At 34.9% G+C, this 16,001-nt stretch overlaps 1 protein-coding gene across 1 annotated transcript in view; it reads left to right on the plus strand.

Moving 5' to 3' along the window:
* The first annotated feature begins 6,939 nt into the window (after positions 1-6,939).
* The window catches only part of SULT1B1 (sulfotransferase family 1B member 1), a 34,308-nt gene continuing 25,246 nt past the window's right edge, over positions 6,940-16,001 (plus strand). The window contains exons 1-4 of the mRNA XM_025386466.1: positions 6,940-7,081; positions 7,287-7,329; positions 12,343-12,534; positions 12,807-12,935. Coding sequence (XP_025242251.1) covers positions 12,387-12,534; positions 12,807-12,935 — 277 coding nt within the window. The 5' untranslated portion in view covers positions 6,940-7,081; positions 7,287-7,329; positions 12,343-12,386. The remainder of the gene's footprint in view (positions 7,082-7,286; positions 7,330-12,342; positions 12,535-12,806; positions 12,936-16,001) is intronic.

The following is a 16,001-nucleotide window of genomic DNA, read 5'->3' on the forward strand; positions in this document are numbered from 1 at the left end:
GTGAGGATGACCAGAAGTCACTCTCATCAATCACCATCTTGGTTTTGGTGGGTTTTAGTCAGCTTCTTTATTTCATGCTGTTTTGTTAGCAAGGTCTTTATGACCTGTGTCTTGTGCCAGCCTCCTATCTTATCCTGTAAGTTAGAATGCCTCAACTGTCTGGGAATGCAGCCCAGTAGATCTCAGCCTTATTTTACCTAGTTCCTATTTAAGATGGAGTAGTTCTATTTCACAAGCTTCTGACACCAGCACTTATGATTGTGCATATTGTGCACTTCACAGTTCCAGGAAGTAAATTACATATCACAGCACACAACATAGTGTCCCTAAGTGGGATCTTGAAAACAGTCAGTATATGAAGAGGAAAAGTCAGAGGTGTTGCCATGAAAGGACACTGAGCTAGTGTTGAGCAAATAGATTTATTTTCTTCTGAACATATCTAAAGAAGAAAGATCCAAATTCTATGAGCTTACTTTTGAATATTTCACTTATTTTCTAATGTCAAAATTTTGTTTATTCTGGATATTACTTTATCTAACAATGTTCCTTTGCTGTTACCATCCTTCTTCCTCATTAAAGATAAGTCAGGGCATACAGGGAGATCAATATTTAGATGAGAGACTTCAATTGTGCAAAAGGAAATGAGAAAAAGCATTCTGGTGACACCTGTCAGTGGAACACAACTTCGGAGAGACAAGTAGATTCATCTTCATTCTAATCCCTGACTTCTCAGGTGGATGAGCTATGATGAAACAAGGGAGGTCAACGATGTGAATCTTACCATTGTTTCTATCACAAGAGAAAAATGATAACCCTGTGGACAGGAACTTATATGGATGCAAATAACTGCATTAAAAAATGTCTGCTTCTTTGAACTCACACATTCAGAAGAGGGGCAACTGGAAAAGAAATGCATGTAGAATTTGCTGGTAAATGAACCAATACATTTGGAAAATTTACACATTCTAATATTAAAATGCATGTCTCTAGATGAGAAAAGTAAAACAAATGTCCTCAAATTATAAAGTAAACTAGGAAAACCATTCTTTCTCATTTTTAGTCAACTCTAAATATATATATTTTTAAATTCCTAGAAATTTAGTGATGTTGAAAATTATTATTTATGAGTTGAGGGACAAACCTAATGCCTTTTTTTCCTAATGTAGTATCTCGGAGCTGGTAAATTTGGTAACTGAATGAACAAATACATGAAAGAATGATTCATGAATGAATTAACCATAGAAATCTTTGAAGCAAGAGTGATTTTTTTTATTTGTGCTTCTAAGTATGGTCCTCAAACTGGTAGTTTACCATCATTTGGGAACAAGTTGGAATTGCAAATTTTCAGACTCCTCCCTAGACCAACTGAATCAAAAACACTGAGTATCGGGGGGAAGCAGAATTCATATTTTATCAAGCTTTTCAAGGTGATTCTGAAGCATTCTAAAATTTAAGAATCTCTTCTCTAGGTTGCTTTTCAATACTGATTTGGAGTTTAATTAGTTAATTAATAACGTGGTTTCCAGGTAACCTATGTACATTTAAGTAGAATTTTTATGTGACTAATACCTTATGTCAAAGTTTGCAAACTGCACCTCGTCATGTGCCATACAAAAGTGTTCGTCTGATGCATGTGCTTGGTTATCAACACTTAAACACTTACTGTATGCACACTTCTCATGAAGAATCTAAATCTTTAAAATGTTGCCCTGTTGTCTTCATGACAAGAATATGCTGGACATGGCCGGGCGCGGTGGCTCACGCCTGTAATCCCAACACTTTGGGAGACGGAGGCGGGCGGATCATGAGGTCAGGAGATCAAGACCTTCCTGGCTAACATGGTGTGAAACCCCGTCTCTACTAAAAAATACAAAAAAAAATAGCCGGGCGTGGTGGCGGGCGCCTGTAGTCTCAGCTACTCAGGAGGCTGAGGCAGGAGAATGGCCTGAACCCGGGAGGCAGAGCTTGCAGTGAGCCATGGCGCCACCGCACTCTGGCCTGGGGGACAGAGTGAGACTCCGTCTCAAAAAAAAAAAAAAAAAAAAAAAAAAAAGGTACAAACCTGCAGTTGTGCACATGTACCCTAGAACATAAAGTAAAATAAAAAAAAAAGAAAGAAAGAAAATAATAATAATAAAAAAGGAATATGCTGGACTTTAGCCTCTCCATATTATTACCATATTATTCTCCCAAAATGGAGACCATGTATCAGTTTATTGCTTTATTGTTTTGCTTGAGCTATTGCTTTTCTTAATCTCAAACTGTTTCATGAATGTTCCATGAATGTATGGGTAACCCATCCTCCCAGTTTGAGGCCCAGTTTACATCTTTTGTCACCACATAATTATTCATAGCCTCTTCTTTATTCCCCAAAATATCTTGGTTCGGATGATAACTGATGGGTCACCCTATTCATAGGCATGTGTTTTTGCAACTCCAGACTTAATGTCAGCCCTGTTCAAAGTTAATATTGAAGATAATCTCTCTAATTAGACATGAAAGTAAATGTGACTGTAGGCACGAGGAAAGGAGAGAAGAAAAGTTAAGGGGCATAGCTCAAACGACCTGTTCAAGAATAATATTTTTTGAAACATTGTATCTTTTCTTTAAATCTATGTAATATTTCCTTCTGTGTTATTATATTTACTCTAAAATTAAAAGACCAGCTTTAAAATGAGAAACATAAAGGGAAAAATGTCTTTAAACTGTTTCAATCAGTTAAGGAAATGCCTTTGCACTAAGTATATTTTAAAAATTTGGCATGAATTGAAAAATAATAAACATCAGATTAAACTCCCAATCAATTTCACTTCCTTTCTTTGTCAGCACAATATCTTGAGAACCCTGGCTTTTATGAATATATGGATTAAAAATGCAATATTGTTTTCACTGGTTTATTTGTTATAAGAAGCCCTAAACATAAATGTTCACAATTTTCACAATTTTGCCAAAGACTATGCATAGCTACCAGGTGGAGGCCTTTTGGGTAGTTTCCTGATGTTGCTGAAAGGTTGTACATAAATCAGTTTGTTAGTTTTTTTTAGATATATTTATAATATTTTTCCAGCGTGGGAACATTGTTGATAGCAACATTGTTTAAGTGACACTGTAAATCTAATTTTGAGCTTCTTATAGTTTCCACAGTCAATTTTCTTCTTTCAAATCTCTTAATTTGTTCTCAGGTTATTTTCTTATATAAATAAAACCATGTAGGTGTGCATTGCAGTAGTTTATTGAAATTTTATTTTTTAATGAGAGCTCAATATGTATATTTTCTAAAGAGAAATTAATTTGTTTCCAAGAGTCTCTGATGGAAGATTATTTTTCTCATGAATAAACCCTACAATTCCACACAAATAAGGAGACCTTATTAAGTTAACATCAGTGTAGTACAGCAAGTGTTCAATGTTATTCTCATTAAAAAGAAAATAACAACCAGGATTTATATTCCTTTTTATAAAGTGTTGCTTGATTTTAACACATCTCTGCACATGTACACACACACAGATACTACTTTTACATTTTAAATGAAATCAAATAAGTAACAAAAGCCTAATTATTGTAAGAGAAATTTCTTCATTAGGGCTTTATTTTTGCTGTATGTATTTGAGATATGCAGTTGACCTAATTTCCAGTGTCCTTGCATAACGACACATCTTTCTTTTCTGCCCAGACAGCATGGTCCATATCTGCAGCATGAAGCCTCACCATTTTCTTCCCTATGACTCTATGATATAACAACTCATCTTCCAAGATGATTTTAAATTTCACACCAAGTAAGAATTAAGTAATTTAAACATATTTTTTGCTAGAATTTGCTTGTCCTTAAATTCATTCTAAACTTGATTCTCTCTTTTGGGTTGCAAAAGATTATTACATATTGTATTCATGTATTAAAACTTCATAGATACTCTATAGATATTAGCATATAATGTAGTATAGACCCATGAAAATTAAATATACTTTAAAAAAATTCTACTGTTTCCTTTAAGCTTTGTAGATTGTATCTCATATGCTGCTGCTAGAATAATCAGCTACAGGGCTTTCTCACAGGACAGATGCTAAGGTTTCAGCTCATTTGTATCTCCGTAACAATAAACACTATATTTTAAACAAACTTTTAATTATAATGACTAAATTTCTTTGAAAGAATGTGATGGATAGGATATGTTCTAAGCGCAATATTTATATTAACTCTTTTAATAATCAAAACAAATATGTAGACAAATGGGAACTGTTGTGCATTGTTGATGGGAATGTAAAATGATATAGACAAGTAAAACAGTATGGTGGTTTCTTTAAAAAGTTAAAAACATTCTTGCAATAGTTTGCTGAGAATGATGGTTTCCAGCTGCATCCATGTCCTTACAAAGGACACGAACTCATCCTTTATTATGGCTGCATAGTATTCCATAGTGTATATGTGCCACATTTTCTTAATCCAGTCTGTCACTGATGGCCAAATACTGCATGTTCTCACTCATAGGTGAGAATTGAAGAATTAGATCACTTGGACACAGGAAGGGGAACATCACACACGGGGTCCTATTGTGGGGAGGGGTGGGGAGGGGAATGGGATAGCATTAGGAGATATACCTAATGTAAATGACGAGTTAATGGGTGCAGCACACCAACATGGCACATGTATACATATGTAACAAACCTGCACATTTTTCACATGTACCCTAGAACTTAAAGTATAATAACAATAAAAAGTTAAAAACATAATTACCAGTAATCCTACTTCTTGGCACACATCCAAAGGAAATGAAAGCAAGCAAGATCTCATAAAAAAATTTGCATGCTCCTGTTCATAGCAGCATTATTCACAATAACCAAAAGGTAGAAGCTACCCAAGTATCCACTTTATTTTTATTACTTTTAAGAATTATAGTATCTGTAAAATATTTAGTCCTAAAAAGGAAAAAACAATCTTACGCAAGCTACAACATGAATGTACCTTAAGAACATTATGTTACATGAAATAAGCCAGTTACAAAAGGACAAATACATTCTGATTACACATTTATGAGGTATTTTGAGGAATCAAATTTATAGAAACAGAAGTACCATGGTGGTTACCAGGGATCAGAGGGAGGATAAGTTGTTCTTTAATGGGTATAGAGTTTCAGTTGTACAAGATGAAACAGTTCTGTAGATTGATTGCACTGTAGTGTGAATATACTTAACACTGCTGAACGTGCACTTAAAACTCATTAAGATGGTAAATTTTATGTTATATGTATTTTCTCACATTCAAAAGTAAAAGGAGAAAACTGAAACAACTGTATAAAGAAGATGCTATTATTCCCAGTGGGGCGATGGAGGCACAGAGAGGCTAAATTTTCTGTCCCTCTCACAAGGCTGGTTAATGATTGTGTTTGGGATTTAAAACCCAGGACTTGTGCTATAGCCCACCCTCTTGCTCACTAGTCCTCTCCCACTGCCTTCAGTGTGTTTTCCTATCTTCACAAATTGTGGCTGGGTTAGAATAATCACCTTGTTCACTGATAAGTTTACTTAAGGAAGCCTGAGGTACAATTCCTCAGGTTTCCAAAATTTGTCAGATTTCAGGCTGTCTGAATGTATTTTATTATCTTGCCTATTGAATTGGTTGTAAATTTACACTGTAAAATAATTTTCAATAGCAGATTTATATACTCAAATGAAAATATAATTTGTTCAGCTTTTGTTTTCAGTAGTTCACTACTGCAGAAAGTTGACCTATACAGACTCTACGTCTATGGAATGTGTCAGTTGACTGCATGAAGGCTGGTAGGAAGGGGAGGTGGTCTGTGGGAGCCAATGGCTTTATGTGTCATCAAAAGGAGAAAAGAAAATCCTAGTTTATAAAATCACAAAATCATATTTAGAAAATAAACAAGTTAGTCTAGAAAGCTAACTTTCTAAGCTAGGGCATCTCAGAAAAGTCAAACATTTCAGGTTCTCAATCAGAGATAGATTGACATATGACAGTCTCAGTGCCCTCCATGTGCCTGTTCCTGATTCATTTGGAGGCATAGTGCTTCCCCATAAGGGCAAAAAAATACAATTATAATAGGTGCACATAAACCCCTTTTCTCTGTATTCTCTGTAATACACTTCCACCCTCTTTACAAAATGAAAATAAAACAACCCTGGCTGGCAAAGATTAGGAATCTGTTGGCAGCATCTTTTAAGAAGAAAACACGCTTTACATTTCTTTAATAAATTTAAAAGTTAAACTGATGGTCTAAAGGAATGTGCTAGTTTCCCCCTGGTCTTCCTGACTTTCCCAGGCCTTCATAGGTATAACTCAGGGGCAAGAACTTGGTGGTTGTAGTTGTGTGTAAGTTTGAGACGAGCGCTCTTAACAAATGGATTGATTTCCAGTCATTTCTTGTCTATGTGATTCTGCATACCAAAAGAAGAAAAAGCCAAGAGTTGTGGAAATGATTAGAGTATTTGTGTTTCAGGTGCCAAAGTAATAAATCATTTCATCTTTAATATGTTTGATATTTAATGATATTAGAAACTCACTTTTATTCCAGATGGAAACATACACTGACACATACACACAAACATGCAAAACCAATTTTTATTTTTGTGTTGGCCAAAATTGTTAGAAGACATTCTTATAAGATATAGAGAAGCAACAATTTTGATCCACTAACCCTTCATGTTCTTTCCCTCTGCATTTCTCAGACCCTTTGAAGCTTGCAGACAGCTTAAAATCTAAACAACCTGTGCCTGTGCTGACTTATGGCCACCACCCTGATCCATTTCCTGTCTTCCTGGCTTTGCTAGCTGTTGAAACAGTGGAGCTTGCCTCGTGTGTGTGTGTGTGTGTGTGTGTGTGTGTGTGTGTGTGTGTGAGAGAGAGATTGTGGGTGTGGGGAGTTTAACCTTTTTATATCTTAGCTGCCTGTAAACTCAGTGATTGCTACGTTCAGATCAAACCTTGAACTTGTTGTTTTTCCTGGCACCAGGAGCCTTCCTGGGCTCCCCATTCCCTCCCGGAACCACTGCCATTTCCCATGGTTACTCTACAACAGTTTCACTGGCTGAAAATGAAAACTGAACAAAGGGATTAAATTGTGAGGTAAAATTTGCTTTTCAATTTGTTTCTTTGAAGTTTTGTCCTACCCCCACAGAATATTGTGTGCCTTAGAACAATTTCTGTTTTGAACATATTTTATAATTAGCAAGTCTTTGGCATAATTCCAATTTTCTTATAGAAAACTGTTGTTTATGCTGTCTAACATCTCTGAAGCTTTCAATGTTCAATTTTAGTTGTCTACATTTAGTGGAACTGAAGCATGCAAGGAATGGAGGTCTTCTCATGAAACTGTAAACCACTTACGGAAAAAGAAATCTTTTTCAAGTTTTCGTTTCTCTGCTCCCATCTTTCATCCAGTCCCACTCACATGCATGCATGCAGACATATGCACATACACACACCTTTAAGGTGCATTCCAGAATATAAAATATGTCATTTACTACATTTATTTAAGTAGCTGGATTTGATGTGTATCAGATAGAGCTAAACTTTGTCAGGGTATGACAAATGGAAGAAATTGTTTTTTTCTAACTGAAAGAAAAATATAGTTTTAATGTTAAATGACTCAGTTTCTTCTAAAACAGGCATTGTTTTTTATTTTTCTCTTTTGTTCCATTAATATTCCTTAAAGTCAATTTTAGACATTTTAATTTTCAGCCTATGGCTCATCTTAAATATGAAGTCTTGAGATCCCATGTATAATTTACAACTACTTTAAATTGCCTGCTCCTTTCCAATAGAGTTTAAAATATTTTATGAACTAATTTTTAGATTTTAAAGCAAATGTCATTCATAAATCATCTTTCAGCATATCTAGTTTAATTATATCAATTATTTGATATCTTCCAGTCCTCCTCTCTATACCCTTCTCCCCATATAATTCAGAACTCATCATTTATCCACTGGTCATAACGAGGTAATGCTAGTTCATGCCTAATACCCTGTAGCTTCCTGTATTGGACGCACCCACTTTCCAGAGGTGACTAGCATATATTCACAATCAGTTGCCTTATTTTCATCTTCTTACTCATTCTATTCTTCTCCAGCAACATTTTTGCAGCATGAAGAGCCTGACCTTTTTGTCACAGGGGATTTTCATTGTCAAAGCAAAAATCCCTTCCAATTTGTAAACACTCTTGTTTGAATGAGATAAATCACAGACATTTTTGACTCTGGGTTGGGCCTACAGTAAATTTTCAGTATGATCACCTGAACAGAGCTGGACAAACTAAAGTCTATCCCTGGGTTGCCACTCCTTTTCTGTGCTTCTTTGAGCAGGGCCTCTGAAGATCTGGTTCCTAATCTTATCCACAGAATGAAAGTAAGACTGATCTTTTCAGGGTAGGTAATGATTAGAGATCATATACACGAAGAAGCACGATAAACACAATTTATTTTAAAAGACACTGAATTCATTTTGATAAATCATTTACATGCACCCTGTATCATTAGATAATTAAAGGTAGTTTAAGGTCATTTTCTCAAATTTTAAGTGCAAACAAATTAGTTGAGGATCTTACTAAAATGTAGATTCTGCTTCTGGGTTGAAGCCTGAGATTCTACATTTCTAACAAGCTCTCCGATAAGGCCAATAACACATGGGGCTTGTACATGGACTGTAATTTGAATAGAAATTGTAAATCAATTTTATGCATATAAAAGAATAGAACAAATTAAATTAAGATGAATAAATAAAGAAAAGGCAAAGGATGAACCAAGACATGAAATGGAACCAGAAATGATGCTATAAATATATAATATAAGCTACTTGCTACATGGGGAATAAATTTGTCTATATAATTTTAGTAGACAGTATGAAAAGGGTATCGGCTCCATCAATATTCTTTCACTTTTGCATAATATGTATGTGTTATAAGAGTTGATAAGCAAAGTTATACTGCTACTAAACATTACATTCTGGAGCCAATGAATAGAGACTCATTTATTTTTCTCAATTAATTCAGAATAGACAATTTTTGAAATGAGGTGTACCATTGATTTTTACCTTTAGATAATTTGGGAAGAAACAACTTGTTAAGAAGTTAATAAAATAAAAAGTTTCAGAAAGAGCTATTTCATTTATCCTGTGGAAATCAAGTCTGATATCTGAATGTACTATGTTGACTCCTGTGGGCACTCATTCCTTCATATCTAAACAGAGAAGGGGCACCATTCTCGAGATATCAAAAGATTCTGGGTGAGAAGTGGAAATCTCATCATTCATTCATTTCTTCATTCAATTTATTCAATGCAAACTTCATCCCAAGTACACTACTTACAGACTTACTTTCTTTTCTTTCAAATTCCTCCTTCTGCTGACTCCTTGACCATCCACATTAATTGTTCCTTTCTTGAGCTGCTAACATGTTCCACAGTATTTCATGCTGGAGAATATTTTCTACAAGACTATCTCCACTAACGAAATATTACAAAGACTACCTGACATTTTAGTGGAAATGGAGGATAACTAAGAAGCATGTAGAAGATAAATATTTAATATAATTTTCCTAAAAGGCTCCGTTCACTCAGCTGTCATTGGCATCCTTGCCCCAGGGCCTCAAATGCTCTAAACTTGTCTGTGTCTAATCTATTTTGAGACTGCTCCTCCATTAATATCTTCTATTCCAGATTTCTGAGGCCTACAACTCCATTACTCAATAAACAGTATGAAAATGCAAAATTCAAGACATTTTTATTAATTTTCACTCTATTTGTAGCATAAGATGCTACATGTTTCAGGACAAACCTATTGTTGAATAATGACATTTACTGGAAAAACAAAATAACACAGCATTTTTGTGTGAAACACATGAATGATAGTGTATAAAAATATCGCATGTAATACATGTCTTACAATATAAAATGAAAAAATGTTTGCCCAAATTTCTTCCTCCTAGATTTGTGTGTGTGTGTGTGTGTGTGTGTGTGTGTGTGTGTGTTGATGAGGGTAGTGATGGTGAAGGAGTTGGCTTTGAAATACAAGGCTGTTATCATAACATGTTCTTCCTAGTCAAAAGCATACCTCTTTCTGTACAAATTAATGTTAGGTAAACTAGTTTAAGCTCCAGCTAGCTGTTAAGTTAGTGAGTTTTGTTTGTGGGTTCACAAATTACTTACAAAATATTTAGCAGAAACTGTTATGCTTAATCAATTAAGAACTTTTGATTGGCAATTTTTAAAGTTATTTTACTAGAAGCAATACAATTTCCTCTAAGATATTATGCAATTTATGCTGCAATTAGTTCAAATTCTTTCTATCCATACAATAGTAAACATGTTCTATGTTATTAAATTAACAGGTCTCAAGAAATAAATGGAACATCGATTATGAAGGAATCTATAAATTGTAAAATAAAATAAAATTGATGTAAAATGAAAACCATTATTAAAAGCAAGGCTATGGTTTTACTTACAAAGTTCAGTGGAAATGAAATGGAAAAAATAAATAATGAGTAGATCTTTGTGATGCTAATTTTATGTGTCCAATTGATGGGGCCACAGGAAACCCAGATAGTTGATCAAACATTACCTAATGTGCATGTATGTGTCTGTGTGTGTCTGTGTGTGTGTGTGTCTGTGTGTCTGTGTGTGTGTGTCTGTGAGGGTGTTTTTAGATGAGATTAAAATTTTAGTTGGTAGATTGAGTACAGCAGATTGCCTTCCCTAATGTGGTTGGGGCTCATGCAATCAGTTGAAGGCTGAATAGAACCAAAAGGGTGACTCTCCTGGAGGTAAAGAGGAATTCTTCCTGTCTGACTGCCTTTGAACACATACATATATGACATTATTTTAGAGGTAGGTATGCAGGCATATTCCAGGATATGTAGGGTGAGCTGGCAAACTGGAGATCCAGGAGAGCTGATGGTTTAGCTTTAGTCAAAAGGCTGGCAGGCTGGAGATCCAGGAAGAGCAATGTTTCCGTTTGAATCTGCAGGTAGGAATAAACAAACAAACAAAAAACAACGATGTTTTCGTTAAAGCTCAAAGGCAGTTAGGTAGAAGGAACACTCCTAGGAGCATCACGCTTTTTGCTCTACTCAGACTTCAACTAATTGGATGAAGATCACCCCCTTAGGTAGGATAATCACTCAGTCTACTAATTTAAATATTAATCTAGTTCTAAAATACCAATACAGAAACACTCTGAATAGTGTTTGGCCAAATGTCTGGGGACCCCATGGCACAGTCAGGTTGATGCAAAAAATCATCAATGACAGTTTCTAAGCAAGCAGAAGTAACAGAAGCACCAAGCATCCAATAAAAAAATTATCAGACATGTAAACAAGGAGAAAAAAGACTACCATAATGAGAAAAAAAACCAATCAACTGAAAACAACATTTAACTACGCAGATGTTACTGTTAACAAAGAAAAAAAATCATTAGAACTGTATTTAGTATGCTTAAAAAATTGAGAATAAAAAATATAAGCATATTGAAATTGAACATTCAGAGACTAAAACTACAAAGCCCAAGATAAAACATATTGGAAAGAAGTAAGGACAGATTAAGCACTGCAGAAGAAAAGGTTAGTAATTACAGAGACATAGCGAGAGAGAATATCCCAAATGAAACACACAGAAAAGCTTTTTAAAAAACTAAATAGATAATCTCTCAGCTGTGGGCAACTTCATATGGCCTAATATACATGTAATTATAGTCTCAGAAGGAGAGAGAGATAGAAAAAATATTTGAAGAAATAATGGCTGAAAATTATCCAAATTTGATGGAAACCATAAACTCACAATTCCAAGAAGCTCTATAAAGCTAAAATGTGCATGTGAGTGCACACACACACACACACACGAAAATAACCACACCTAGCAACATTATAATCCACTTGCTCCAAATAAGTGATAAAGAAAATAATCTTAGAAGCAGACAAAGAAAGAAGATGAATTACAAACTGAAGATCAAAGGTCAGAATGACAGCAAATTTTCTTTAAGGAAAAATGAAGTATAGCTGAAGTCTTAATAATGAACGGTGGATTTATTTTGCCTTAAGCCCAGATTGTTCAGATTGTTTTTGGTATATTTCTGTGAAACATGCATTTTAACTCAAAGAAAGAGATGCAGTTTCATTTCTTTCCAAAACATCCACTAGAGACCTTTGTCCTGCTTGTCACGGAGCCAGTTACTGCTCTTGCAATCTACTGCACCTAATGCCCACAAAATGCGCCCTTTGTACTTAGATCTCCATGTGCCCAGAATGTAAAAGGCCAATTTTACTTTGTGACAAATTGCGGTGTCTTAAGACCAACATTAGTTACTCAGATTCTGATTTTTATTCTCTATATTTCTCCAGAACGACTGTCAATCTATTATATATTTGTACAATCTGGTATTAAAATGCTTTCCCCAAAAGATATTCTGCGAAAAGATCTGAAGTTGGTCCATGGTTGTCCCATGACCTGTGCTTTTGTGAACAACTGGGAAAAAATTGAACAGTTCCATAGCAGACCAGAAGACATTGTGATAGCCACTTATCCTAAATCAGGTGAGTTCTGTGGCCTGACAAATTCAAGTCCGACCTCGATTTTTGTTTCCTGGAAATCAACTTGTCCATAAAATAATTATCATTCTAAATAAAGTTAATATTCATTTAGTGCGGTCACCTATTTTAGTATATTAAAATTGGCATTTGGGGCATAGAAAGGGGAATTAAGTTTGTAATAGAATGTGTTAAAATGGTAGTGTTTCCAATAGATTCTTCTCCCTTCTCCTGTGCAATTTGGGTAATTATTTTGAAAATGTTGCCTTTTGTCACAGGTACTACTTGGGTTAGTGAAATTACAGACATGATTCTAAATGATGGAGATATTGAAAAATGTAAGCGAGGTTTTATTACCGAAAAAGTTCCAATGTTGGAAATGACTCTCCCTGGATTAAGAATATCAGGTAAATTTAACCCACTCGGAATTATTATTTTGTAATATTATTTACACAGCATATGCATTATTGTATGTGTGACTTTCACTGAAACTGGAGTAGATTTGGTGACATAAAATGGAAGCTGGAAAACAATGTAAAACTGAGGAATATGAAGAAACTTTATTTTTGTCTGTTGTATATCCAGGTATGATATCAAAGATGAGAGTCTTACTGTACAAAACAATCACAAATTTGATTGATAAAATAAACAATACTTTTTCTGTCTTATTGACTTTTGTTGGGTAGAATTTGTCAGATTAGATCAGTAAGTTCCTAATTTAGGACATTGTTGTAATTAATAAACAAGGAGCAACTTTTCTTAAAACGTAGAATTCACTAATACTATTAATTTTTCTTCTACAAGTATTTATGGAATGCTTGTAAAGAATTATTCACTGTGCTATGGTATAGATACATAATGATTAGAAATTATATATTGTATCATAGGGAGCTTACAGTAATATTGTGATGTTAAAAAGTAAATAACAGTATGTCAATGTTAGTAGTCTTGCACACCCAAAGAATAGGGTTCTGTGGAAGCGAATGATAGGAAAGCTTACTTTAAATGGGTAATAAAGGAAAAAAACTTAGACAAATTAAAGTAAACAAGTTTAATTGAGCAAAGGACAATTCACAAATCAGGCAGCCTCTTGAGCCAAAATAGCCTCAGAGATTCCAGAACAGCTACATGGTTTACAGAAGGAAGGAATGTGACACACAGAAAACAGAATTGAGATATAGAAACAGTTGGCTTAGTTACAGTTTAGTGTTTGACTTATTTGAACACAGTTTGAAGAGTTGGCCACCTTTGATTGGCCAAAACTTGGTGACTGGCACAAGGTAGAACGTAATATGTTTACACATCCAGTTAGGTTACAATTCACTATGTATAGAGAAACCTTTAAGCCAAACTTAAAATGTGTAAGATGACAACTTTAGTCTAAATTTAACAAGGGGTATCTACTCCCAATTGAGTTTAAAAAGTACATACTTGGGTAAAGAATATCCCAGGATATAGTCCTGGAAAGCATATTCCAGGAAGATCTTGATGTAGCCTGGGGACTAAAATGATCCATGAAAGAAGGAAAAAGTGGGATGCAAAACAATTGGAAATTAGGCTAGGATAGATCATGTAGGACTTGTAATTCTTAAAATATTTTCTCATTTTATTCCAAGAACATTGAGGAAGACATTGAAGGGTTTTATGCAAAGAAAAATTATAGGGTTTTTGTTTTTTGTTGTTGTTTTAAATACAAAGATTCCACAAGTTGCCTGGTGGAGGCAGAATTGAGGATGCTAGAGAAGATATATTTTTGACTTGTTGATGGACTGTCAAGGAAATATGAAGGAAATGAAAGAATCAAGAATGACACAATTTTATTTCATCAAGCAAGTGGACTGTGGAACCATTTGCTTGCAAGGAAAAGTACTTGGAGAGGAACACATTTTGGTGTAGGGTTATTAATATTTGAGTTGTGAAATGGTAACCTTGAGATGCCATTGGATATTATAATCAGTTAAAATTATAGTGAATTAAAATGATGGTATTTGGAGCTTATTAAAATATATTCATTAGGCAATGCTCAGCATAATTGGACATTGGAATCAATGTGATTGCCCGGGGAAAGCCTGTGGAGTAAAATGAGAAGAGAAGGACTGAGCTGTGAAAAACATCAACATGCAGAAGTTAGGTAGAGAAAGAGCGGCTAGCAAAGGAAACTGAAAAAAAATGAGCTAAGAGGGAATGGAAGAGTATGGTGTCCTGTAGATAAATGAGAGGGGTATTCAAGAAGTGAAGCTTGACTGTCTAATGCTGCTAGAATCCTGGGATAAAAATAAGTAGTAGAATCGTGATAGACCTGTATGACAATGTAAAGAGAAATATCCAAATCCTCTTCTGTAATAGAGGTGCTCCTCAGCAGACTGACTGAACTAGTTACTTCCATAGGCAGAGACGGATCAACTGGCAGGATGTCAGTCCTTCTATGTCATTGCCAGAAGTCAGAGAGCAAATGCCAATTTTTGTTTTGTTTCATTTTGTTTAAAAAATAGATTCAATTTTTCAGAGTTACAAATCTAAAATCCCAGTTCTTTCCTAAGCCATTAAGTTCAGCTTATGAATATTATTATTTTACTTATACAACAAAAAGAATTTAATATTTGATCCAAGTTATATTTAATTAAGCTCCTTTAAACACTTGAGTGGCATTTATATAATTAGTATATTTCATTTCCTTGAGTACTTACTTTATCTGACCAAGACAAACCTTCCCAAGTACTTATACTCCAATAAATTAAGCTCAAAAATACAGCAAATCTTAGCCATTTTAAATGTTTCAAAACTACATAGAAACTTAGCAATGATTCCACCACTGTACTCCAGCCTGGGCGACAGAGCAAGACTCTGTCTCTAAAAAAATTTTAAAAAGAAAATTAGAAATTTAGCAAGATTTCAACTTAAAATTCAAGTATAAATACTCAACATTTTTTACTTAGCATTACAAAGCAAATCCGTTACTCTCACAAAGTTGTTACTCTTACATTTGTCAAGGACTTAAAATGCAAACTGCAAAGATTCTTAAAGCAAATGGTTATGAGGAGATGTTCTTAAACGTGCCCATGTTATGGCTTGATGTTCTTAAACATGTCTATCCTTGGAAAGCTTGGAACTGAGGGATTATGCTGGGAGCAAGGAACCCAAATGAGTTCAAGAGTGAGGCAAGACTTCAGAGCCATAGAAAGTATGAAATGAAAAAGTGACAGAACCAAAGTAATCAGAGACGTGGGAGTAAAGGATAACAGATGGAAGGCAGGATTGGGGATAGAGAGGGAGGCTATGCAGCTTTGCCTGACAGTGAATGGCTGGAGTTCAGCAGGTGGATGAGGGTAAACTGCATCATTTAAATCTACTCTAGACCGGGCACAGTGGCTCACGCCTGTAATCCCAGCACCTTGGGAGGCCCAAGCAGGTGGATCACGAGGTCAGGAGATTGAGACCGTCCTGGCTAACATGGTGAAACCCCGTCTCTACTA

The sequence above is a fragment of the Theropithecus gelada genome, chromosome 5 (assembly GCF_003255815.1).
Source record: "Theropithecus gelada isolate Dixy chromosome 5, Tgel_1.0, whole genome shotgun sequence".
Classification (NCBI taxonomy): Eukaryota; Metazoa; Chordata; class Mammalia; order Primates; family Cercopithecidae; genus Theropithecus; species Theropithecus gelada.